Below are 26,465 nucleotides of genomic sequence, written 5' to 3' on the forward strand. Positions count from 1 at the left end.
GTTTATAATGTCACTATTAAATTTGGTAACTGTTCTCCTTGCCAGGAGGAGGGGAAAACAATACAGGATATGCTTTGCTTCTGTGTTGCAGGTGTATCTTAAGTGTTCATTTCTTCTAGCAGAATATGTGTGGATTAATTTATGGAGCCATCCTCAAGTTTCCTTCCTTCCCCAATCTTTCTCCCCAAACACCACCTCATATATATTGAGGTACTGGGTGCTGCTAAGCAACTTAAGGATTTACTAAGGAAAAGCACCAGGTTGCAGTTCAAAGGAGAATGGAGCACATGTGTTTAGGAAATTTGCAGCAAAATGAGGAACAAAACTGAAACAAAATGCAAAGGATGGTTGTCTGAATTTGTCTGTGAGCCACCAAGCTATTACTTTGCCAATTTGTTATCTAAAAAAAGCAAGTTCATGGCTTAACGGGAAGAAATTGAATGAAACTCATATTTACCTTGTTTCTTTACACACTTTACGTTGTACATAAAATCCTATACATCTATAAAATACCTATTACTATGACGTATTAGATTTCTCTCACAAAAGAAAATTATGCCATTCTAGAAATTGGATTTCTTTTGTGGAAGGAAATCTCACTACCTTTTAAGCATGTGTTGGAAGTAAGGTGCTGAAAATGGTGAGATTTGCTTATGAGTAAAGAGTTACGATTTTTGTAATTGCACTGCTTTGTTCTTTTCAGCTGTTATTATGACTCCTACTCGAGAGCTGGCTTTACAGATTACAAAGGAGTGTAAGAAGTTCTCAAAGACACTTGGGGTTAGAGTTGTATGTGTATATGGAGGAACAGGAATAAGTGAACAGGTACATATAAATCTTGTCTCTCTATTCATAGTATCTCGATTTGTGTTGCTATCAGTGCAGAATTTGTTTGGAATCCTTTTTCTTTTTTAGGTTTCAAGTAGCTTCTCTGTAACAGTTGTTTAATTTAGTGAGAATGCAAAGGTTACTGTTTTGGATCCAGAGAGGCATGAGCTGAGCTCTGCTCTTGCAGCAGCCTTTCATGGCTATTCCCCAAGAGGGACAGGACACCCATCGGGGGGGGGAGTGTTTCTATTTCTTCACTGATGCATACATTAGCAAAGGGACTTTTTGCTGAAGGATTCAGCAAAATCACCATCTTAGTAGCTCAGTAGGTACGGTAGGACATGCAACTCTTAATCTCTGGGTCATGGGTTCAAGCCCCATGTTGGGCAAAAGATTCTTGCATTGCTTGCAGAGGGTTGGGCTAGATGACCCTTGTGGTCTCTTCCAACTCTACAGATCCATGAAAATGAATATGTTCCTATTCTGGTAAAATTTTATGAACTTTCAGTTATGTTGTTGAACCCACAGCTGTTGTTTTGACTGCAGAGTTGCTTTCACAATTTATATAGTAACTAGCTGGCCCTGCCACGCGTAGCTGTGGCTCAGTCCTTTGATGTCCACTGGAGGTCGCTATTTATTTTGACACAAAACAGGTATATACCTGTCATAGGTGTTGCCATCTGTCCAATCTAACTTGATAGGAACACTATGCCATCCGCATGTGACGTTGTGGCCAAATTTGATGGCAATTGGGCAAGCAGTTTCGGAGAAAGGTGGGCTTTAACAAAACACATTTTCTACATTTATATATACTGTATATAGATTGGGAGTTTCCCAGTTGCATATTTGGGACATTCCACACTTAATAATTCACAAGAAATGGAAGGTATCGAATCTAAACTGTGCCACAAAACAGAGGGCAGTATTCAACTAAATTTTATTTGGAATAGACCCATTGAAATTAATCAACATGGCTAAGTTAGCTCCATTAATTTCACTGGGTCTACTCTGAGTAAAAGCTGGATACCACCCAAGGCAATTTAAATTACAATAGGTTGGATGCAGACTTTGCCTTCTACAAACAAAAGGCCGCCCTGAGCTAGCCAACTGCAGATTAATCTTCATGGGGCACCATAGTAAGTAAGGTGTTTGCAAACATCTTACTATGTTTTGATTTGTTTTATCTGACAAAAAAATGAGCCAGTCAGATGTTGCAGGGGAATAGTACCCCCAACATTTATTGTTTACAGCTGAGGGAATTGGTACTTAATCACTGATGAATAGAATAAATTGCTTAAGGGTTGCTGATAATACCATAAGTGTTATAAATTTTAATTTTCCTCAACTTATTTTATAATCAGATTGCTGAACTGAAAAGGGGTGCTGAAATAATCGTTTGCACACCTGGCCGCATGATTGACATGTTAGCAGCTAACAATGGTAAGAAGAGACTTTCATTTAATGATTTTCTTTAATGATAAATAAATGGGACATTTTATTCATAAGTGGAATTCTGGAAGTCATATATTTCTTGAAGCTGTGATATCAGATATGGTGAATATAGTCATAAAAATGGTTCTTTCTAATAAAGTTTAGATGTGGGTCTTATAAGTGAAGGACAGTAACTCTTAAGAATTTCTTAGAAAAAGTATATGCATTTTAGATTTATATCTCAACTTCAAAATTGGCTTACTTAGGATTACTGTTTCTTAATTTGAAGTTATGCTGCCTGTCTGATGTTTGTCGACATTAATGCAACATCCTTTTGTTGAAGGAAATATAGCTGCACATTTCTAAATTGAAGTAAATCCACAATTCTTTTTCAACAAAAACATGAAATTTCTTTCATATATACTAAACAGAGATATTGCAGCTTTAAAATGCTTTTTATTTCAGTATTGCATGCTTGTCAAATAATGTTTGATTTGCTTAAATATTGTACTTCAAAACCTCTACTAAACTGTTGACATTTGACTTCTGTGGGAAAAGTTCCTTCAAGAATTGTAGAACTGGGCTTCCAAGACTTAAGCCATCAAAGGTAGGTACATCATTGCAGTTCGCAAGCAAAAGTACACTTTTAGGAGCTGAATAAATAATGAAAATTCTGCCAATTAAAATTGGATAATAACATGTGTATTTAGTCCGGAAGGATATTTACCTTTTACAGGTATCTGCTTTAAATTAGCTACCTTAAAAGCCACATTAAAACAGCTTTCCCACTTCCTTCTTTTTTTTTAAAGTAATATCCTTGCTTCAAAATAGTTAAATTGTGTGATCCTCCCCTTGTGTCTAACTCAGTCCAGCATCCAAATAAGTAGTTGAGAAATTCAGATCATAATTGATGATTGGAAGTGACCTAGGGATATGCAGAATTAAAGAATCACCTGGAAGGGAGCTTGTGGTGGAGTGCATAACCTCTATGCTGTGGAGAAAGTTCCATGCTTTTTTAGATACCTCAAACTTCATGTAAGGTTTCTGCTCTTCCCATGTTCAGAGGAGGTTGGGTAGGGTTTTCCCTGTCTTACCCATTCCCTTTATAGCATATAGAAGCAGCAATACCTGCAGGTTTTAGACATTTAAAATCTACCCTAGTTTTAAGTGTTTAAGGGTTTTGTTGTTACAACTCAGTCTGCTCTCATGTAATTCCAAATCACATGAGATTAGATCAGGGGTCAGCAACCTAAGGTCCATGGGCCGGTAGCCCGCTCTTTACCAGCGCGGTGTGGGGACTGACTTCCGGGTTGATGGCACCTGTGTGCCGGAAATAGCATGTGCGCACACATGCGGGACAGACAAGCATCTGTGCGCATGGGCACATGCTATTTCCGGCATACATCCGGGTCAGAGGAGCACCAGAAATAGCGTACGCACATGGGCGCTCCTCTGATGGACGGAGCGTGGACCGGCCCATTGTCCGGTAAGCTTGCCGACCCCTGGATTAGATCCTAAAATCCCAAGTGGAAAGCACTACCACACATGCAGGATGTGTATGTGTTGTAGTGCTTTCCACTGATCCCCCACCTTATTTTTTCTCTCTCACACACCCCTCCCCCATGCTGTGCTTCACACTGATTCATGACCCCCTAGAGTGGTGGGGGGAGGGCTTTAGATGTTGCAGCTAATGGAGGGGGGGGACCCACAAATTGCATATGCAATGTGTGTGGGTGGGGAAGTGTGTTCCACTTACATTTGGGGGTTCTTCAATTCAATGATATAATGTAGAATTGCTACTGTGTACAACATTTAAGTTTAGCTTCAAATGCATTTTGTATTGGCACTTCTGAAATCAGAATCTTTTGTGATTTATTTTAAAGACAAATTATTTGAGTTAAGACTGAATTATAAGTGTTAAGGTGTGTCTGAAGGTATGGGAAATGTGGCTTATGCAATTCTTGTTGTTAGCTGCTGTCTAGAAGATTCTCCTTATCTTCAAATCAATGTGAGAGGAGCTGATTCTGACGAAAACAGTGACAAAACTCTTGTCTTCTTTGTGATTACTTTCATCCATCATAAATATTTCAAATAATAATCTATGTAGAGGCTTTTGTGGGGCTTCTTCAGTTAGCTCTTGAACTTTGCCTTCCACACATGCGCTGTAATCTCTAATATGTTTTTTTCTAGGTGGCGCTCACAGATAGTGGCTGATGTGGCTCGTTGCTTCACCTCAGTCTTAGTTTTATGATGTGTTTTGGTGAGGGCTGTTTTCTGAATTTTACAGGTTCTTCTGGCCCTATACTGGTATGCAAGAGAGGAGTTTGACAAAATAATGGGCCTTGTGCATCAGTACACAATTGCCAAAATGTCAATGGAGCAAGAGATAAGGCATTTAGCGAATTGCTTTTCTAAAATAAATATAACATTTAATGTCTGTTTAGCCAGTAGTCAGAATATGTACCATTCTATTTACATTTGCTGTTGAAGAAAAATGGCCTTTAGAGTTATTCTTGTTTCTCTTTATTTTTCTCTCGCCTTTTCATAGGTCGAGTTACAAATCTTCGGAGAGTGACATATGTTGTCCTTGATGAAGCTGATAGAATGTTTGACATGGGCTTTGAGCCTCAGGTGAGAATGGGAAACTACTAGACTTCAGCAAGTTGTTTTCTAAAAATTTAGAATAATAGAATTGTAGAGTTGGAAGAAGTTATGTGTAAATCTGTGTCTTTTTAGTTCAGACCTTGGGTCATATTGCAACCCTCCAGGTCTTTCTATATGGTCCTTGGGACTCTCCCTAAACCACATCCTGACCCTACTTTGCACCATCCTTGAGTGTTTTGCCTAGTGTCAGTTTGTCCTTGAACTCTAATAATGCTACTTGCTTGGCTGGATGGAAGATAGAGAGGGATGTGTGAACAAGTGTAGAAACTAGCTTGCTGTACAAAGTAAAATTCATATTTGTTCTGCCCATTGTTACCTCTACCCTTGCCCATGTGGCCTCTGAAAGATGCCTAAAAGGGATTGCAGCTCCCAAGACAAAAATAGTTTTTCCATCCATTGTTTAGAACATACGTGATTAATCTGAAATGGGTGCCTGGAAAGTTCACAGACTTGGCTGACACATACTTAGCCCTATAGTGTTGCCTGCTCCCCAGTTCAGTAGACTATATACAAAATAGCACCAGGCAAAAACAAAAGGGATGTACAGTATATAAGAAACTCTAGAAGGCTTATGCTTGTGGCAAACTTATCAGAAAGATTAAGGTAAAGGTAAAGGGACCCCTAACCATTAGGTCCAGTCGTGACCGACTCTGGGGTTGCGCGCTCATCTCGCATTATTGGCCGAGGGAGCCGGCGTATAGCTTTCAGGTCATGTGGCCAGCATGACAAAGCCGCTTCTGGCAAACCAGAGCAGCACATGGAAACGCCGTTTACCTTCCCGCTGTAGCGGTTCCTATTTATCTACTTGCATTTTGACGTGCTTTCGAACTGCTAGGTTGGCAGGAGCTGGGACCAAGCAACGGGAGCTCACCCCATCACAGGGATTCGAACCGCCGACCTTCTGATCAGCAAGCCCTAGGCTCAGTGGTTTAACCACAGCGCCACCTGGGTCCCAGAAAGATTAGCCACCACTAATGTAGGCACTGAAGTTTCTTTCCTGTAGAATGTAGGAGGGTTGCTCTGCACTTTTTGTTGCGGAATTTGTACAGAAGTAGACCTGCAAAAATAATCATTATAGGAGATTGTCCCATGCCCAACAGTAATCAATGTCCCCAATGTTCACTTGCTTTCCAATTACAGTACAATTTTCTTTCAGTAAATGAAAAAGCACTGAGAGCATATTTGAGTATTTGTACAGCCAATGTAAAGTGTTGGGGTAAACCAGACATATGCAAACTCGGCCCTCAAGATGTTTTGGGACTACAATTCCCATCATCCCTGACCACTGGTCCTGTTAGCTAGGGATCATGGGAGTTGTAGTCCCAAAACATCTGGAGGGCCAGGTTTGCCTATGCCTGCTATGTTCCATAGGCTTTTGCAAAAATGTTTGGTTACTAAAATGCTTCCCATCTATGTAAGGTTTTGCATTGTATTGCATGAGCTGAGATGCAAGTAATTTGATTTGGAGAATTGTGGTGTTAACCTTCCCTTTGAACTTGCTCTAGGTTATGCGCATTGTAGACAATGTGAGACCTGATCGCCAGACTGTTATGTTCTCTGCTACCTTCCCTAGAGCCATGGAGGCTTTAGCTCGTCGAATATTAAGCAAGCCAATAGAAGTCCAAGTTGGTGGTAGGAGTGTCGTCTGCTCTGATGTGGAACAAAAAGTGGTAAGTTTCAGGAATATATCTTCTGTATCTGCTGCTTTTGCAACAAACTGCTCAAAACTCAGTTGTACATACAAAACTATACATCCAAGATGGCTTCATCTCTGGATTATTTTGAAAAAAATTGACCTCTAAAATACATTCACTTTACAAAGTAGACTGACGAAAATACCTTACAGTAGTGAGATTTATTTTTCCTTATACCAAGGATATTATTTATTTTTTCTTCCACCAAGGTTACTATTTGTATGCACAGTCTATGAGCTGTTGTGCCAGGAAGGTTATATATAATGGGGGCTTCCTTTGCATGATTCTGACCAGCTCTCTGAATCCTAGCAGCACAGCTCTTTCTTGTACTTCTTTGACCCACTTGCTTAGATGCAGCTGTAGTTTTTTTGTTTTTGTTTTTGCAAAATTTAGCAATTTGCACTATCAAAATTAAAGCAAGAATCATAGAGTTGAGATGGAAGAGAACTGTATATTGACTTACTTGATTTTTCCTTCCAATATGTCGGGAAGCCAATTTAAGCAATTATCTGTGAGATGCTGTCTCCTTAAACTATGTTGTTCTTTCAGATTGTCATAGAGGAGGAGAACAAGTTTTTGAAGTTACTTGAATTATTGGGACATTATCAGGAACAAGGAGCTGTCATTATATTTGTAGATAAACAAGAACATGCTGATGGATTGCTGAAAGACTTAATGCGAGCCTCCTATCCCTGCCTGTCTCTTCATGGAGGTAATGGACATTATTCAGTCATTACATCTATATAACTAGAGTAATGAAACCTGAATAATGTCATTTCTCAACGTCTGTATTATGTGTCCTCCACAGGTATTGACCAGTATGACAGAGATAGCATAATCAATGATTTTAAGAGTGGAGTGTGCAAACTTCTTGTGGCCACATCTGTGGCAGCCCGAGGTCTTGATGTGAAACATCTTATGCTTGTAGTCAACTACAGTTGTCCCAATCATTATGAGGATTATGTGCACAGAGCAGGCAGAACTGGACGAGCAGGCAACAAAGTATGTGTGCAATATTTTTTTGTAAATAAACTGCTTAAAACGGTACTCTGATAAAGATGATTTTGTTCGTTGGAAGTAGAGAATTTGTAGAACACTGCAGGTGGATCAGTTTTAAATAAAGGCTATTTTAAATCTGATTTAAGTCATGATTTAAATCAGCAGGAAGTTCATTTTGACATTCATGTTTTCCGAACAAGCATGCATTCTAACTGATCACTGATGAAGAAGAAGAAGATAATAGAAAAATGATAATAATCTTACATTGGTTTGTAACTATATAAAGCCATTGTGTAACCTCAAGGCATAATTCAGATGCTTTTGGCCATGCATCCCACACCAGTTTTGTACTGTAGAATTATGTCTGCTTCAAGGCATAGGCATGTGCAGGTACAGTAAGATCACTGCAGTCCTAGAACAAATTACCAGGGAGTTAGCCTCACTGAACTCAATAGAATGCTAATTCATGGTGCACTGAACTATGGATAATGCCTATGTACATCATATGTTTGCATTGTTCCAGTTTCTTTTTAAATGAGGTTATTTTTTAAAGAAGACCTTTTTATAACTGAAATGTAGAAAGATAAAGGTAAGACTTAAAATTTTAAATTCTCGGTTGCTTCCAGTTCTATGCCAGTGGGATTCTGATGGTGCAACAGATCTTGTCTTTCCTTTCCTTCCCGCTCCCCAGTCTTCTCTAGAGTCCCCCCAACCATCTGGACCTGATGGATGGGCTGTTGCACACACAAAGGTTTCTTGCATCAGTGTAGTTGACTTGTTGGATGCTGCCCCCCGTCTCTTGCTTTAAAAAAAAGCTAAAAGTCAGTCCTGGAATGCTGTCAGGTCCTGTGGAAACCTTAGCAAAAGAGCTGTGATACCACGAAAGTCAGTGACTACATTCCCATTGATTCATCTGTGGGTCAAGAAGTCGCCACAAGATTAAAACAGACTGGTGTCTTGTGATTGCTCTTCTTACCTGTCACCCTATTTGTTATATATTTGGTTGCCCCCAAACAGTGAATTAAGTTCTTCACACTAGCTTGGTGGATTGTTGTGTCCTAAAATATAATTGCCCCCAAAGTTTATACATAATATTTTATTAACAGGGTTATGCATATACCTTCATTACTGAAGATCAAGCACGGTATGCTGGTGATATAATTAAAGCTTTGGAGTTGTCAAGTAATCCAGTTCCTCCTGAGCTGGAGAAGCTTTGGACTGACTTCAAAGATCAGCAGAAGGCTGTAAGTAATCCACTTTTCCATTGTCTGATAATGTTTGTGAAAAAGACAAAACAGTTGTTAAATAGGCTTCAGATGGGCACTTGTTGGGACATAGTTTTAACGTGGCTTTTATGGGGTTGGAGCCAAAGTGTCTTCTGCTCAAGAACACCTCCCACTTTGCGTGTTGTGAGAGAAAAGTGAAACTAATCCAAATATGTTTTTCTGATTAAGCAAACAGTAGCTTGAGGCCTACCATAGAGCCTGCCTATTTGAGCACTATGTGCTTGTGTGCAGGAGCTTTGTTCCTTTTGCTTCTTGAATCCAAGCTGTGCTTTTAAAGTTTGGAGGCCATGCTGTAGAGTTAGGCCTGGTAATAATATAATGAGAAGGAGGTAAAAGAATGTAGTTTACTTCAGACTGCTGGTTTGGTGATGGCATTTTTGAGTGCTTTTTTGTGCAACATCTTCCTACTAGTAGAAACCTAGAAAAGGGAGTGGTCTGTGTTTGACCTTTCTGCCTTGTGTTTTTGTTTTTACATCTTGGAAGTTTTATACATAAGGAGCAGCTTGGTGTTATTTATTGTCCCTTCCATTTTGCTGCATATGTAGATCATGCCTCGATTTATAGGCTGAAAAGCATTACCGTTTCATTTTTTAGTTTTTCCTTAAAATGCTGCTTGGGTGTGCATGGAAATATCTAAAAAGGAATAAGGGTTCAGTGTATTTGTTCTTTTTGTTCTACAGGTGCCATGTAGTTATTTTTTAAAGGTGAAACATATTTCTAACAAAATAAAAAAATTCCTTCCAGCAGCACCTTAAAGACCAACTAAGTTTTTTATTTTGGTACGAGCTTTCGTGTGCATGCACACTTCTTCAGATACACTGAAATAGTCTATTTCAGTGTATCTGAAGAAGTGTGCATGCACATGAAAGCTCATACCTATGACAAACTTAGTTGGTCTTTAAGGTGCTGCTGGAAGGAATTTTTTTATTTTGTTTCGACCAACACGGCTACCTACCTGTAACTAGACTTATATTTCTACTTTATGTGTGATATCTGTTAAATCTCCTTTTTTGTTTCTACATTTGGAGTTTTTCTGCATATGGAGTTTTTCTACCTGCATTTATATGTTGTGAGTGCTTAGCAGCACTTTAGCAGGATCAGCTCCCCCATTCATTAACATAAACAAGTATTGAAATATTTGCAATAGACATGTTAAAAGCCAAGTTGGATTTTTTATATTGTGGAAGTGACTTCTGAACAAGGAGATTTGCCTTTTAGGAGGGGAAAACAATTAAGAAGAGCAGCGGGTTTTCTGGGAAAGGATTCAAGTTTGATGAAACTGAAGAGGCTTTGGCTAATGAGCGGAAGAAATTACAAAAAGCTGCACTTGGCTTGCAAGATTCAGATGATGAAGATACGGCAGTTTCAGTAAGTATTTAAATTTACTTTTTAGTATAGCATTCTCTTCATATATAATAGTAACTATAGAATTGTGACTCACTTTTTCTGCTTCTGTTCTGATTGATTTTACAAAAACATGGTTGCTTGTTAGCTGAATTTCCTTTTTATATACAATTAAAAGGATTTGCGGCATTCAGATGCTTCATACTCTTTACATTAAATGGAAATTGAATACTGGACGACATCCAACCTTGCACAAGTGGACATCCTCTCGTGCAGCAGGATTTTCCTGTCTTCACCTTTTGTAGGCCCCTGGGAACTTCCAGGCTTCACTCCAGAAGATTGACAGATTCACTGGATCAGATTTGGGGACATGTGCGGGGCTTCAGAGTTGAGGAAAGGAAGGGAAAGCTCCTCTTTGTTTTTTTCTGCAACTAACTAATTTATCTACCTTTCTGGAAATTTTTTATAATGAAGGTCAGGCATGGTTTTTAAGTTTTTGATGATTTTTCTATTGCCTTTCACTCAAAATGAGACTGTCAACACCCCAGGCCGAATTATTTCAGAGACTGCTTCTTGCTTTTATTTATATAATGGGTGGAATTCAGCATTGCACACATCAGATGGAACAATCCTGCCTCCACTGTGTGCTTTTCCGGGGGGTTCTGATCTCTCCCAGAGCCAATTGTGTGGGTCACACGGGGGAGGAGGTGGGAGAAGCCCCATTACACAAGGAAAAGCCTTGCACTGGGCTTCCATTGATGGAGTTGACCATAATTTCCGAAAACTTGAAATTACATTGTTTTTTCTTTTTCAATAGATTGACGAGCAGATTGAAAGTATGTTCAATTCAAAGAAAAGAGTAAAGGACATGGCATCGTCTGGTGGGACATCTAACGTTCCTGCCCCAACAGCAGGAAATGCAGAAAAGTTAGAAATTGCTAAGAGATTGGCATTGAGAATCAATGCACAGAAGAATCTTGGAGCCGAGGCACAAGTATTGGTCTCTTTTCAATTTAAGGTCACCCTCCTTTACAAAGCAAACATTTCTAAACTTTTATTGAATATGCTATATGTTGCCAACTGCATCCAGTAGAATTCTCATTATCTGGACAACCCTAAGATACACACACATTTACACTGGGGTAAAAAATGATGTAGACATTGTTTACAGAGTTCTGTGTTAATAAATGCTCAGTTTTGATTTACATTTGTGCAGACACAAAATCATACTGTCCAAGTTAAGTACTATTGAAAAAGGAGTAAAAAAATGTTCACATTCTTTTTAGTGCCTTTCTGTGGTTCTATATATGTAACTATCCTAGAAGTGAGGAGTGAAGTATTTATTTTGAATAGCCACTACAGCAGGGATGAAGAACCAGATGTTGCTGGGCAGTCTAGGAATTTGATGGCCTGGTTAGCAGAGCAGAGGGGCACAGGGCATGAAAAGGAATTCATATTTGGGAGGTCCAGATAACCGAAAGTTCCACTGCATATATGTTGGCAATATTTGAAGTTTTTTTGATGTGACTGTTGATGCAGAAATTCAAAGTATTAGTGCCAATAACGGCCAATTATGAAAGTTATAAATACCTTAATAATTTGTCAAGGTCCCTAAAAAAAAGTCATTAACCATATTTTATATGCAAATATGCCTTTTTAACAAAAGTTCTTTGTAGAATGGTATTTCTGCATGAACAGTTTTTTTGTGGTTGGCTGTTAGCATGCTCAGTAGCAGTTATTACCGAATAAGAATTTACTCATTTCTTTCATTAATTTTCATAATTTGTTTATAAACGCTTCACTCCCAGCTTGGGATAGCAAAAAATAGGTGCCTGTTTAGTCCCAGAGGACATTAAATAAAATTAAGTAATATGTTTGTTGACCAAAAAACAAGGGGAAAGGAAAAAGAAAAGAAAAGAAAAAAGTGCACCAGTACTATAGATATGTATGAACTAATGCTGAACAGGCCCAACTTACTTCAGCCATAAAGTTAACATCTGAAAATATAAGGGTCTGGTGACTTCCGTTTCAGTGTATCTGAAGAAGTGTGCATGCACACGAAAGGTCATACCAATAACAATTTAGTTGGTCTCTAAGGTGCCACTGGAAGGATTTTTTAAATCTGAAAACACGGGTTACTTTTTGCTCTGCATGAGCCACATCCTAAGTGATCAGTATTTTGCCCACTATTTGTATGCAATGTGGAGAACATGCCAGAATCGTGAATTAATGCAAAGTTCCCGGAAAACCTTAAACAGGATCTCCTTTCTCTGCAACAATTCACAACTCTCGTTTCTTCCTCTGTAGGTGTTTTGACACTTTTTTTTGTCTGAGCTATCTTCTCCTCTGACTTACTCTAACGGGTCAAGGAACATAGAGGGAATCATACTATAATGGCCAATGTTGGCCATGCCGCCACAGTACTCTCAGGGAGGGGAGTAGGACACATGCTCTGGTTGCTGAGGCAGCTGTGCGGACGCTCCCTGCCTTGCTGTGCGGCAGTGAAACTACCACAGTGCAGTAAAATCAGGAGCATTCCCATTGCTGAAGCATGGCTAGAGAGTGTGTTGGCTCAGTTGTCTTGGTAACAGGAGGCATTAAAATGCTCCAGAATTTATTTGCTGCTCTTTCAGCACAGACACAGAGCAACTAACAGTCATAACATAAAACTAAACAGTAAAATTTTAGTTACAATCATAAATAAATAAATGCAGCCGAGCAATAAAAACATATGAAAAGCCTCCTGTCACAGCAAAAAGAAAAAAGAGCAACCAATTATAACAACTAGTTGAGTGATCAGTGACTGGTTGGGCTCATTCAGAGAATAAATAGCATGCCATTCAGATTATCACTAGCAGGTGAGAGACATCACCATACTAATTTTATATTACTTTTGGGTATATTCAATCCTATTGGCCCTTGGATTTTATGTTTGGGGTGAGTTCATTTTGCTAATAAGCGGAGGATTTTTCTCATAGAAGGTATTTCATGGTACTAGGATAAAACCCCATTCCAAACTTAGGCCAGAATCCAAAGATGCATGCGACTAATTGCATGCAGAAAATGCGGGTGTGGATTTCTGAACAGCAGCGTTTGGAACAGAGGAGTTACAAATACAGTTTTTTTAAACCTAGCATTGTTTTCTTTTGTATAACGAAAGCATCCTGAAACCATTGGGCTTTTTGGATTCCCACCACTTGGTTGCTTATACAGAGTTGCAACTTAGGAAAGGGAGTCATGACTTGGGGGCAGCTGTTTTGAGAAAGTGCTTGATCCTGTCCCAGATTCTTTTCCTCTTATTATAAAGCTGTTAGTCCAAGCTCATTCTGCAAACGAGCCAACACAGTACAGTTCAGGCCATGTTTATAGACATACCTGTATATAAACCCGTGCAAAATTGGACAAGAGCCTGCTAATGCTTTTCAACATTTTCGTTTAAAAGCATAATTGGTAGCAAAATATTATTTTAGTTCTCTTAGGCCAAACAATGTGATGGGGCAGCCATGTTTATTTAGGAATATGTCTCACTTTCATGCCTTAATTGGGCAGACATAAAAAAAGAGTACATGGATGAGGGATGCTAAGCCCTCCCTTACTTTGCCTTGTCCTCCATTGCTTCAAAACACTCCCAGCCAACTCTGATATCTGAAGTGGGGAGAGAAATGCTTGCAGCAGAGGAAGGCAGCCGTGTCAGGCAAAGGAAAGAATAGCTCTCCTCACTGGCATATACTCCTAGGTGCAAAAAATAAAATAAAATTTCAAAAAGGACAGATGTTCTGCTTCATACTTGAATGCATGTAGCTGCTCCAGTCACTTATAATTTGGCCCATAGCTGACCTGCCCAGTTGATAATGTATCGATGAGTTTAAGTCTGTAATGAGAGCAGCTCCACTTAAAATTTCAGGGTCTAACGATATATGAACAAGATCACTCTTGGAAAATACACCGTGTTGTTTATTATCTACCATAAATAAAAGATATATCCAGTATTGCAGATCTGTAGATTGACATAGCAGTGGCCCTAGCCTGCATTATTTATTCTGGCAGTTCCTTCTAAAACCTGGGCACGTCACATCTGCTGTGACCTGGATTATAGCTAGTACATTTCTGACTACACTGTGTTTGATTTCAGGCTTAACTTTGAACACCAAGACTGCATGGTTCTGCTAATAATTGTATCAATTTTTTATGTGAGGAGTGCTGTGCTTATGTATATAGTTGCTACCAAAATGCAAAGACTGTCTGTAGGCCCGTTTTTATGATTAAAAATAGCAGTTTATGGCACTTTAAAAATTAAGAAATTTATTAGGACATAAACTTTTATGGTTCATCATCCATGAAAGCTTATTCAATAATAAACTGGTTAGCCTTTTTGTTTCCAGTCTTTAGCTGCTTTTGCTGCAACAGGCTTGCATGGCTACCCATCTGGGAATTTATATGATTAGTTATCCTGGGATAATATTGTCTTTGTTTCAATTCAACATTTGTTTTGTTTGTACATCCAAGGGGGCTTGGGATTAGTCAGTGATAGGGACGTCTCATTTGTGCAGGTTTAGAATATATATGCACAGATGGTTACGCGACAACATTCATATGCTGGTAAAATTCTTGTACTACCTTGTGCTGTGGTATGTTTCTGAAATTAGTTTTGTTTTGTTTTATTAAAAAAATACCTTATTACAGGATGTGATGCAGCAAGCTACCAATGCTATCCTGAGGGGTGGCACCATTCAGGCTCCAACTGTATCTGCAAAGACCATTGCAGAACAACTGGCTGAGAAGATCAATGCCAAGCTGAATTATGTGCCCATAGAGAAACAAGAGGAGGAAAAACAGGAAGGCGGACAAAATGAATCTTTTAAAAGATATGAGGAAGAACTGGAGATCAATGATTTCCCACAGGCAAGATTTTGTGGTGGTGGATTCTTCATATTGCAATGGTGGTTGTACAGCTCGGGGCTCTAGCTGGGAATCTAGTAGACAATTTCTTGCTAACATAGGTTCTTAATTGCCATATCCATCCTTAATATTATCACCTGTTTAACTGCTGCTGTGTAACTATGGACTTTTTCACTAGTCAGCAGCATTTGTGGTTTAATGATGGAGTGAAACTTTCACACTGAATAAGATATTCTTCCACTGAATAAGATTTCCTCATTTTTTTGTTTTCTGACCAATATATTTTTGTTGTCTTGAAAATTACTTTAAAAATATGTCAACCATATTCCACACCTAGTAATCCATTGACATTCTGCCAAATAATTTTTTCTTTCCCAGCTCATAAAGGCACTGTAGAGACTTCATTCATTAACAAAATTACACTTCCACCAGGGTCGTGTGTGTGTGTGTGTGTGTGTGTGTGTGTGTAATATCTGATTATCTGATTATCAGAGGACAGCTTGCGCATGCATACCCTGTTTCTCATATTTTAAGACATACACATAAAATAAGCCATAGCAGGATTTTTAAGCATTCAGGGAATATAAGCCATACCCTGAAAATAAGACATAGTGATAGGCGCTGCAGCAATGCCAGCCACGGCAGGAGGAGGAGGAAAAAAATAAGACATCCCTTGAAAATAAGCCATAGTGTGTTTTTTTGAGGAAAAAATAAATATAAGACATGTCTTATAATATGAGAAACACGGTATATATATAGCTGTCTTCTAATAATGTTTTCTATAAACTATTTCTGATATATTAAGAAGTGTTTAACTTTTTAAAAATTGTCCTACATAGTGATGAGAGAAAAGAACTATTAAATGGAGCTTATTATACTTTTTAGAAAATGTTATTTATAATATTTTTTTAAATTCTAAATATCAAAGCATTAATCACTTACACTATCTCCCCATTTCTGGTTTCTGGTCATTCTGTTATGCTACTTACTGTGAAGTCCCTTTGTTTTAGAATTCCACTTAGCCTTTTTTTATTTAATACTTCGCATCTTCTCCTTTTGTTTGCTTCTTTTGTTTTACAGACTGCCAGGTGGAAAGTAACATCAAAGGAAGCTCTGCACAGAATAAGTGAATATTCTGAAGCTGCCATTACAATCAGAGGAACATACTTCCCTCCAGGCAAAGAGCCCAAGGAGGGAGAACGAAAAATTTACTTGGCCATTGAGAGTGAGTATTGCTAATCATTTCCACTAAAACTCCCATTACAGCCGTCTGTTGAATGTAAAATGAATGCCACATAGGGCATGTTTTTAGCAAGCATTGCAGCTATCTAGGCTAGAAAGTCAATTAATTGTGTTTCTGTGCAAAAAGATACCCAGACACATCTATTGTTGCTTTCTTAAAGGGCAAAGAAGGGAATTCTTCCTTGTTCTAGAAAAGTTGCCACAGCAGGGGATATGTGCTGCTGTTCTCAGTGAGGTGGGAGAACAGCTTGACACAAATATTGGCAGTAGTGATTAACCACTTAGTCGATTTGACACAAGCCAGTATTCAGGAGGGTACATCTGCAACAAGGTGTGGAAAACCTGCAATATTGAGCAGTTTCAGGAGTCAACATTGTGCATAGCTGCCAAGTTATCCCTTTTTTACAGGGATTTTCCCTTATGCTGAATAGGCTTCCTCGCGAGAAAAGTGAAAACTTGGCAGCTATGACATTGTGTGACATTTCCCTGTGTGCCCACACCAGCAGAGGGCTCACTGTTGACCAGAGTGTCCAAAATTGCTGACAAGAAGAAATTAAAGGAACAAGTTGAACAATAGTAGCTTTTACATTTTTAAATACTGCCATCTGGACTTCCCATTGGTTCACCTGGAGATAAAGGACAATGGGTGTGTGTGTTCCGGTTACAGTGGTTACTGTGAAGGCACATGGAGTTCAAACAAGCTGCCAGCTCATTACAAGCCACTTTGCCCATCAACCAGCCAGCGACTTGACCTAAAGATATTTGCAATGATTTGTCAAAAGCAAGGGGAAGTGCAGGGCTTCTGGTGGTGGCATTTTTAAGTTGGAGCAAAACAAGTACCCAGTCTTGACCCTGGTAGCACACCAGGGTAGAGTCAGGTTTGTCCTCCCCAACTGGAAATGCCAATACGGGGGAGATGAGCACACTCCATTCCATTGTTCTAATGATGCAGACAGTTCTAAGACCAACACCAGACACTCCTGGAAGCCTCAGTTATTGGAGCAGGAATCTTCCATATCATCAGATGTTTCCATGTGATGGGGAGGGGAGCCACATTAGGGCCAGCTGCAAGAACTTAACAAGCTCTAAGGCAGGCATATCAAACCTGCGGCCCTCCAGATGTTTTGGACTACAATTCCCATCTTCCCCAACCACTGGTCCTGCTAGCTAGGGATCATGGGAGTTGTAGGCCATAACATCTGGAGGGCCGCAGGTTTGACATGCCTGCTCTAAGGCATATACAAATTTGTATCACATCTAGCATGTACAGGTCATCTCAGCAAATGGGGCTCTTGGGATGCAGCTGGTAATTGCCTCTGCACATCAGCCACCATTTTACTTTTGGCTCCAGCTAGGAGGATGGTAAAAAAGATTCTACAAGCTTCTTTTCCTACCTCTTCTCTAATCACCGTCAGCCATAGCCATAGCCATAAGAAGCTGCCAGTGTATCTTCAGGGTGTTGAATTCTTAGTTACAGGCACATCTCACTCTTTTCTTTGGGGGCATTTGCAGCCCATCATTGAGAAGGCCTCCTTTCAGATCACCACCCACAGTGTCTCTGCTGGGAGCAGGACATGGAGCAGGGTTTCCCTTGTTTAATCAAAGTGTGCAGGCAGGTTCATATGGAAAGCCAGTTTTAGACCTAAACTATTTTAACGGCTTTTAAATTTTGTGTAATGTTTAGAAAGAGAGAAATGCATCACTCCTGTGTAGCTATTCAGAAATACAAAACTCACTAAATATGTAGTAACCCTGACAAGCATGTCCCCATACGTATATTCTTGTTATTAATTTTGGTGGGAACTCCATGCAAGCCCCATGGATTTAAGGTGACAAGAGGGTGTTTGTTCAGTTTTTCACTAATTTCTTCTTGTTGTTTTTGCTGAATTTCTTGGTAATGTGAATATGTATGTGTATAACATTATGAAACTTAATGTAGGTTTAATGTCACAGTGTACGAATTATTGGATTACTGAAGCACCTTCATGGCTACCAACACAATGTGATTCTTCTGTTTGCTTGCTTCGTCCTTGATGATTTAATTTTTGTTTACTTTCTGCTTTCAGGTGCCAATGAATTGGCTGTGCAGAAAGCAAAGGCAGAAATTACCAGGCTTATCAAAGAAGAGCTTATCAGACTGGTAGGTGAAATAGTCATATTTTTTGTCTGAAATTCCAGGTATTTCATAGCAATTATAAGTGGTGGGGAGCAGCTCACCCACAGACTTAATTAGGCCTTTCAGGCTTCCCCTTTTGACAATGTGGCATGAGTTTTGTCTAAACCACGCCCACCTGTCCAACACCTGACATCGTGTGACAGCAGGTGAGGGGCAGGTAAATCCACATGGCTAAAATGTAAAGAAAAAAATAAGAGCAGCCGATTCATCCTTTCCAGCCACTGATATAATTTGGCACTTTTATTTGATATCTTTTTCTGTTGCCCTGCCAAATTAAAAAAAGCACCAGATTACAGCTGGAAAGGAAGAATCAGGAGTGCATTTCTTCTCTTGTAGCAACAGCTTGAATTCTGGGGTTTTCCTTTGGATCTTACATGTGTATTAATCTAGAGCTGCAAAGGAAGAATCAGGAGCATGCTTAGAGATTCAAAGGAAAATCACCTGATGTCATATGACAAGTGGGCAGCCCCACCCATGTGAAGAAACTGCTCAAGGAGATGAAGGAATTCTGGATCAGCCAGACACAGTTTGCCACTTGTGCCCTAATTCTACAATACTATCTGGACAGATTAATCCTATGAAGTTTATGGAGGGCGGAGACTCAGGGGTAAAGTAGCCTCCATTTCCAAAGCCCTACCAGGTTTATGCCAGACAGGGCAAAACATATTTGTGTGGGTGGCTTCTTACCTCTTCCTCCCTATTTTTTCCCTCGCCAATTCCTTTGTTTGAAAAACCCTCCCATTGTTTCCAGTGGGAGGGGAAATAACCTATACCAGCTCCAGAACTGGTATAGTTACTCCTGCATTCTTGAGGCATTTCTGGGAAATGGAGGAGCTTTGGATCCAGCAGAGCCAGTGCCTCCCCCTATCTGCCCTGACATGCTCCTGTAATGCCTCGCTTTGTTTTACTGCCTTCTGAGCAGAGGACAAATAAGCTGTGGCAACAGGGCTTTCTACTGCCAAACCAGTGAGGCCACTGATCATGGTCCTCCCTTTCTAGCCATGGAGAGGAAGGTTCAAGTTATTCAGCAGCCTCCCAGGTGCCCTCTGCAGAAGCATAGGGTTGCTCCCTTAAGTTATTTATACTTAATACCTCAAATTCAGAAATACTGGACCAGTCAGCCCCCCCCCCCCGATGTTCTTGCTAGTCTGTTATAGCAACAGATAGAGACTGAATACTGTGAGGATTTTACTCTTGGAGACATCTCTCCAAGGGGTTAACAAACATCCTTGTACATTAAAAAAATTAAAGAGGGTTGCATATTTGCTTCTTTGGAAACATCTCTTACCTTTCCATAGAAGACAACTGATTTATTTCCTTTTGTAAATTGAAGCTTTCTTTTCTTCAAAACAATGTTAATTTTTTTCTGCTCAGTATTGTGTTTCTTTTGGATGCCGATTTGGGATTCTTTGTTTATTCCATGGTGAGCTGACTTCAGACACTTAAGCTCACAATCAAATGCTTTATTGAGCTTTCCATTCCATGTTTCCTTCCCCTTAGACACTCTTGTTTTGCTACATTGTAATATACTTTTGTTACTGTTTTTATAGTTGAGTTAGCTTAGAAAGTATACTAACTACATGTCTGATTAATCACATACTGCTTTCTTCTCTTACAGCAAAATTCATACCAACCAACCAACAAAGGAAGATACAAAGTTTTATAAATATTTGGAGTAAATCTGTCTGCCAGTTTTCATTTGTGAAACTTGTCATTTCTGTTTATCTTTGCTATTTACACTGCTTATTGTAAATTACATTTTTTAATGTAGTCATGCTGGATTTTTTTTAAAGATCAAAATTACTTTTGTCAGGAGGTCCTTTTCTGCACAGATTACAACAGTTTCAGGAGGGCATAATTAAAGTTTTTTTTTTAAAAAAAATGTGTGCTTCTAGGTATACTGAATAAAATCAGTTACAACTTTTCTGGACAACTATAGTATAAGCTCAGCTTGAAAAATCTTAAACAGGGGGTGGTAGTTGTACTTCAACAAAGGTTGAAGTTTCCCACCTCACATAGAAAAAAACCTTCTCCCTTGCCCATCTTCTTCCCATTCCGAGTTAGATCAGTGAGAGGCATATGAACTTCTAGAACCATGTAAATGGCCTGGAAATCGTGAAGACTTAAACTTTTAATGGATTTTAATGCATAAGGATAACAAAAGTAGTGTCTGTATATTTTCCTGCAAAATGAGAAATTTGGAAGATTTAAATAAGTTTTCTATACATGTCTGGTTTTAGGAATTAGCAAAAAATAAAAATTGAACTTATTATTTAATGAGAAATTGTACTTCCATTACATGAGAAAGTTTTTCTATACGGGAAGTACAGAATTAGTCAAGCTTATTGTGAATGTGTGTGTGTGTATATATTCTTTAATTATCGCCCCCCCCCCATTTTTCTGTGTCGGCATATGAGGAAATAGTTTGTCAATCATCTCCAATGTTGGTGGCTATTGTATCAGAATATGGTAGCCTACTTTAGACAGTCTCTGACCTGTAGACACTGTAGTCTAACTTTCCCTGGTTCCAAAGCTGTTCTATTTTCCACTTCTTATTACATTAACATTTATGAGAGAACTTTTCTCAAATTCTTGTAATTTTGCCCTTATTATTGCATCACTGGTGGTATCTGTGTAAACAATGGCAGTAATAATTGGAACTGAAAATTTGTCCAGTTTTGAAATGTTTGTTTTGTAGAAGGATGTGATGCTATGGGGCAAAATTTTAATATGTAAAATGTACATTGATCTAAACAAATCAGGCTCTAAATTTAATAAACTGGAACACCAAAACAAGCTCATGTGTTTTTCAAAGCATGAATTGCCTTTAACTGTGTTGGACTTCCCAATATATTTTGCCAGATTAATGACATGTGTTGTGCTGATTTTATGTTTCACTTTTCAACAGCTTTGACTAGCCATGTGGTAGGACTGTAGCTGTGGTTTTGTTTTTGTTTTAAATCTAAAACACTTTCACTGGGCTGTAAGAATTCATGGGGAGGTGAGGAGATTAGCAGGGGCATGGTTGTGCTGTTAAATACTTTGCAATGGGAACTACTTTGAGAAGCCATGATATTGGAAACATTTCATTTGAGAAGATACTTAATTCTTTCTATACCTGTAATTTTCAGTTTTAGAATGAATACAAGGTCTTTGTAAAGAACAATTTCACTATATGTGTGTTTTCTAACTTCCTCATCAAATAAAATAAAATGTCATTGTGTATTCCTTTTCTGAAAATATTGAATAGCTAAGGTTTTTTCCTTACTTGGCTCAGACTTCATATTTCACTCCAGCAGTTCAACTACATCAACTACAGGCAGGTTAAATGTAAGGAGCTCTCTGTGATAAGCAAAAGGTCACAAGAACTACAGTTTCAAATCTAGAAACATTGAAATGCTTTAAATCTAAGTTTGGATTATTCTCGTCTGGATCTGAGCTTATTTTGGTTTGAGACGTGGATGTTTTCATGACTCCGCCAGCTTCTGCTGAAAGAAAAGTACATGCATATTTAAAGGCATAGGTGCTATGTCAAATATAGGAGGTGTTTTTGTCAGTACATACACTAAAAACATTTGCTGCCTCTGTGGAAACTGACATAGATAGTGATACGCTGGATCAGACAAAAAGTCCATCCTGTTTCCCACTGGAAATCTTTGAAGTCTGCTTTGACTTTTAGCATCCTGAATAATACCATATATTCTGCTTACTAAACTACTTTATGCAACACTTCCTTTTACGTGTATAATTTGTACAAAGTTTGTAGGCTGTTAACTGCTTTGATATTTTATTCTTTAAAATGTGTAGCGTTGCAGAATTGAAATGAATAATAATAATAATAATAATAATGAGGCTATGCATAAAAATGAAATACTTTTTGACAACTTGAGTTTTAGGTATTGATGAGCCATCAACTTGTAAACTTGCTTTTGCGTTGCTCCCAATATATTCTCTCTTTCCTCTGCCTTGGATTCTTCATAATTCGTTCAACTTGTCCGTATAGCTATGTTTACTGCTTGTTTCTGCTTTTTATATTGGCTAATTCTTTTTATATTCTACTTACATTTCTTCTGTTAACTTTTAAATTCCTTCATCTCACAGCTCCACTTATTTTTCTGCTGCTCCACACACTCTTTGCTCCTGTAATGCCCACATATCCTCCATATCCTGAGTTTGCCTCTTGCTTGCTGCTCCCTGTCATTGGAATTCTTTACCACTTGACATCTGGCTGGCTCCTTCCTTTTATTTGTTTATAATATTTTTATCTGCTGAGCCTGTTTCCGGTTTTAAGCTTTTTTATTTTTATATACCAGTGTTTTTTATTGTAAGCTTAACAGATACAGATGTATGAGAAGGGTGGGGTACAAGTATTTAAAAATAACAGTTCCTGATTTTAAAAATGTGCCTCTTTATACTAGCATCTTCTAACTGATCTCAAACATCTACCCCTTTCCTTTCACTTCCCTTCCCTGCTGTGTCTTGCCTATGATTTAAAGTCTGCTGGCAAATTCTTTTGTCTTCTTATGTAATGTATTTAGTCTTGAAAGATGCTTTGCAAATCTTATACCACTTGCAACTTGCTATTATCTGTTGGTAACATTTTATGTTAACATAATGGGGGGAGTGTTCCTGCGTGTGCATGCACGTTTATTTAATATATTTCTACCCCGCCTTTTAGGGAACGTTTATTTGCTTGCTTTTCCAGTCACATGACTGAAAAGGAATGTGCTGCTCCTATGATTATTTTTCTTGACCAAGATCTCTTCCAAATATGGTATCTGCTTAAACAAGTTTGTGTTCTTAAAGACTAGAGTAGAAGAAATTCTGCCTTCTACTTAACCCTGGTTTAGGACAGGAAAAATGCATTTTTGCTCAGCACTCTTGACTGAAAAATGTAAAATCCATAGATCAACCTTAAAATTATTATTTTTAAAACTGTTTAAAGATAACTTACTGTGCAATCCTGTACGTATCTAGACAGAAGTCCCAATGGGACTTATTCCCGGGGAAGTGAGTGCAGGATTGCAGCCTTATTTTTAGGGTTTAGTAACTTCTTTGTTTAGAAAGCATGCTTTAAAATAAATTACTACTGTGAAGGTAGCTATTGATCAATATAGAGGAAATTATAGGGGTGCGGGGAAAGGACATGACTGACCTGGAAATCAGAAAAAAAAATTGCAATCTGCAAGGCTAAGGATTGATGGTGTCTTCTGCATGTGCGCACACTACAGTACTCATTTTTTGTTATGTTGAGTTTCTTTACACAGGTTAGAGAGGGCTGTAATTCAGTGATATATAAATAAAATATCTACTTTTCCTACCACTAACTGAAAAAAGATTAACCCCCTCCACCTCTACATTGGAGTAGTAGTCAGAAAAACTATTCAGTCAGAAAAACTATTCAAGCTATGTAAAGCTGTATATGGAGAAAATGCCATTCTTTAAGGGATGTCTTCTATGTCTTACAAATATGACTTGATGCGATGTCTGCTTTTTTGCTCCAGACTTCTAGGGAGGCCACAGATAAGATTAAAATCAGTGAGGCAGAAATAAGTCTCATACATAATTAACAAAATCATTATGGAGCACAAAAGCAGGTTTGACTGAAAAGATTTCTGTGCTACTTCTTCCTGCTACTTATTGTTCCGTAAACATGCAAAAACTCATACTACTGTTACTTCAGCCCTTTCTAATTCTTCCGAGATCAATGCTTTGGTTTGAGGTAAGATAAATTACTCATTTCTGCAGCTGCTTTTATTCCAAAGGTCTGAAATATTTTTAACAATCCTATCCGAGCTATTGAACAAAAGCCATCACATAACCCAAGAGGGGAAGGTCATGTGCATTTTTTAAAAAAGCCACATTCTTGTTGAAAAACACAGCCAAACAGCCTATTTAGTCTGGTAGAAAATATGGGTTTCCTGAGGAAATTCTGTGGTGTGTCTATAATAATACAGACCTCTTGTGGTGAAAATATTACACATGCATGTAGGCAGCATCTGCTGAACCCAAGATTTAAAGGGCACCTTGTTTCTCAGGCTACCTCATTCTGTTTGCCCTGGCATATTATTCTAGCACATTTACCAACCTTGCTCTTTACAGGGTATTTTATTTTCCAACATGTTCATGCAAGGAGTGGGAGAGTTAGTGGTAGTGTGCAAGCAGATGTAATGTAACAGCACCTAAAAATCTAAGCACAACTCTTCTACAAGCCTAAGCCCCCTCTCTGAATTTGGCTGTTGTGCTATATGAAGAATGGTGCTCCTGATATATGTGCTAGTAGGCTGCCACAATTGGATGTCACCCAACAACTTTGGCTTTCATCCACTACTGTAATGAATACATTATGGAGATGTAAGGAAGTGATTTAAAGTACAGAATGTGCATTTTCATGTATTGATAGAGTGCTGTGGTACATGGTTTTTTTAAGCATATCAATCTGATAGTACATAAACTTTCCACAGTAGTTTGTTTATCATTCAATATCCTTAGCTTCCCCTTGTATCAGAAACCTGAGCCAGAGCAGCAGGAGGACATCATGTTTGCTTTCCACTATGTCAATGTTTGAGGTCCACCAGGCCATCAATGGAACAGTTCTTAAGTATACTGGAATACATTCGTTTCCCAAAATTCAGAAGGACACCCAACCTAGTTGGTCTACCACTGTGGCAGCAGTACAGAAGGTGGTGATCTGACCACACAGCTAACATTGTATATATATTTATAATGTATATATTTTTACACCTGCCAACTTGGGATAATTTTCCATTCATCTGCTGAAGTGGGCTCTAGTCCATGAAAGTGACTATAATTAATTGCTTAGTCTTTAAAGTTGCAGCAACACTGTTGTTTTTGCTGCAACCGTTTATTACCTCTTTGGAAGTGCATGTCAGTAACTCATTAAGTAATAATCTGACATGATAGATGCCTTCTTGCCAATCCCAGTAATTCCAGGTGAAAATACAATTCAGTTTAAATAGAAATACAGGCAACTCATTCCTAATAATATGTTCTAACTAGCACTGAACAATGAGTGTGTAGTGCTTTGGTGGTAATTCAACCCTAGTATTCCCCAGTGTAGTAATGCTGTGGGCTCTTATGTGACATGTAAAGCAGAGTCCTGTAGTCCTAGGAGGAAGGTAGCAGATGTGGTTTAATGATTCTGCTGCTGAAAGGGGCAGGGAACTAGATGTGGTTAAGAGGGAGAAAATATGAAGTGGCAGTGTTGGTGCTTGCCTTAATTCTGAGAGGAGACGATTCCACAGAGATGGTGCCACAACAGAAAAGGCTCTCATTCTGCTTGTCATCTCTCCAGGCTGCACAACCAGGAAGGCCTCATTAGAATACCTTAATGACAGCTCAGGCCAACACATAACAAAGCACTCTCTCAGGTAGCCTGATCCTAGGTTATTTAAGGGTTCACATGTTTTTGTTAGATGTTACAAGGAAATAGCACTCATATGGGAGTGGGGCATCAGTTTTGTCTTTTACAAAACTCGTCCTTAGACTAGGCAAAATTATGTGGTAGTCTGGTAGCTCACATAATCTAGTTATAATCAAACTAATAGTTTTCAGTGGGGGTTGCCTGCAACCAACTATGGCCATCCTAGGAGTTTATAAATCACACTGAAATTCCATTCATGTAAACATGCATTTATGTGGATACATCTGTACATCAATGTGGTGGCAGAGGAGTTTACACTATTGTAACACAAAAGTAGGACCTGCTTTAGCTGAAGGAAGAATGAGTATGTTGTCAACAAGAATAACATGCTTGTGCCACCATGAATATGTGCAGATAAATTATGAAGGTTTATGTTTCCGTAATCCTTGTGAAAGGTTTTGATATTGGGATGAAGGGTCCAGGATCCATGGATTCTGCCCTTCAGCTCATTCTAAAAG

The 26,465-nt window shown here is 38.7% G+C and overlaps 1 protein-coding gene across 4 annotated transcripts in view; it reads left to right on the forward strand.

Annotated features, from left to right (window-relative positions):
* The window catches only part of DDX46 (DEAD-box helicase 46), a 36,973-nt gene extending 15,185 nt beyond the window's left edge, over positions 1-21,788 (forward strand). For 2 of the 4 annotated variants that reach the window (XM_035105469.3, XM_035105470.3), the window contains exons 12-24: positions 704-825; positions 2,190-2,268; positions 4,808-4,890; positions 6,429-6,593; positions 7,167-7,329; positions 7,426-7,619; positions 8,723-8,860; positions 10,121-10,270; positions 11,064-11,264; positions 14,930-15,148; positions 16,226-16,370; positions 18,454-18,527; positions 20,182-21,788. In XM_035105469.3, coding sequence (XP_034961360.1) covers positions 704-825; positions 2,190-2,268; positions 4,808-4,890; positions 6,429-6,593; positions 7,167-7,329; positions 7,426-7,619; positions 8,723-8,860; positions 10,121-10,270; positions 11,064-11,264; positions 14,930-15,148; positions 16,226-16,370; positions 18,454-18,527; positions 20,182-20,229 — 1,781 coding nt within the window. In that variant the 3' untranslated portion in view covers positions 20,230-21,788. The remainder of the gene's footprint in view (positions 1-703; positions 826-2,189; positions 2,269-4,807; positions 4,891-6,428; positions 6,594-7,166; positions 7,330-7,425; positions 7,620-8,722; positions 8,861-10,120; positions 10,271-11,063; positions 11,265-14,929; positions 15,149-16,225; positions 16,371-18,453; positions 18,528-20,181) is intronic. The other 2 variants (XM_060271666.2, XM_060271667.2) reach the window with 1 other exon arrangement.
* The last annotated feature ends 4,677 nt before the right edge of the window (positions 21,789-26,465 follow it).

This window comes from Zootoca vivipara, chromosome 2 (assembly GCF_965207765.1).
Source record: "Zootoca vivipara chromosome 2, rZooViv2.hap1.1, whole genome shotgun sequence".
NCBI lineage: Eukaryota > Metazoa > Chordata > Lepidosauria > Squamata > Lacertidae > Zootoca > Zootoca vivipara.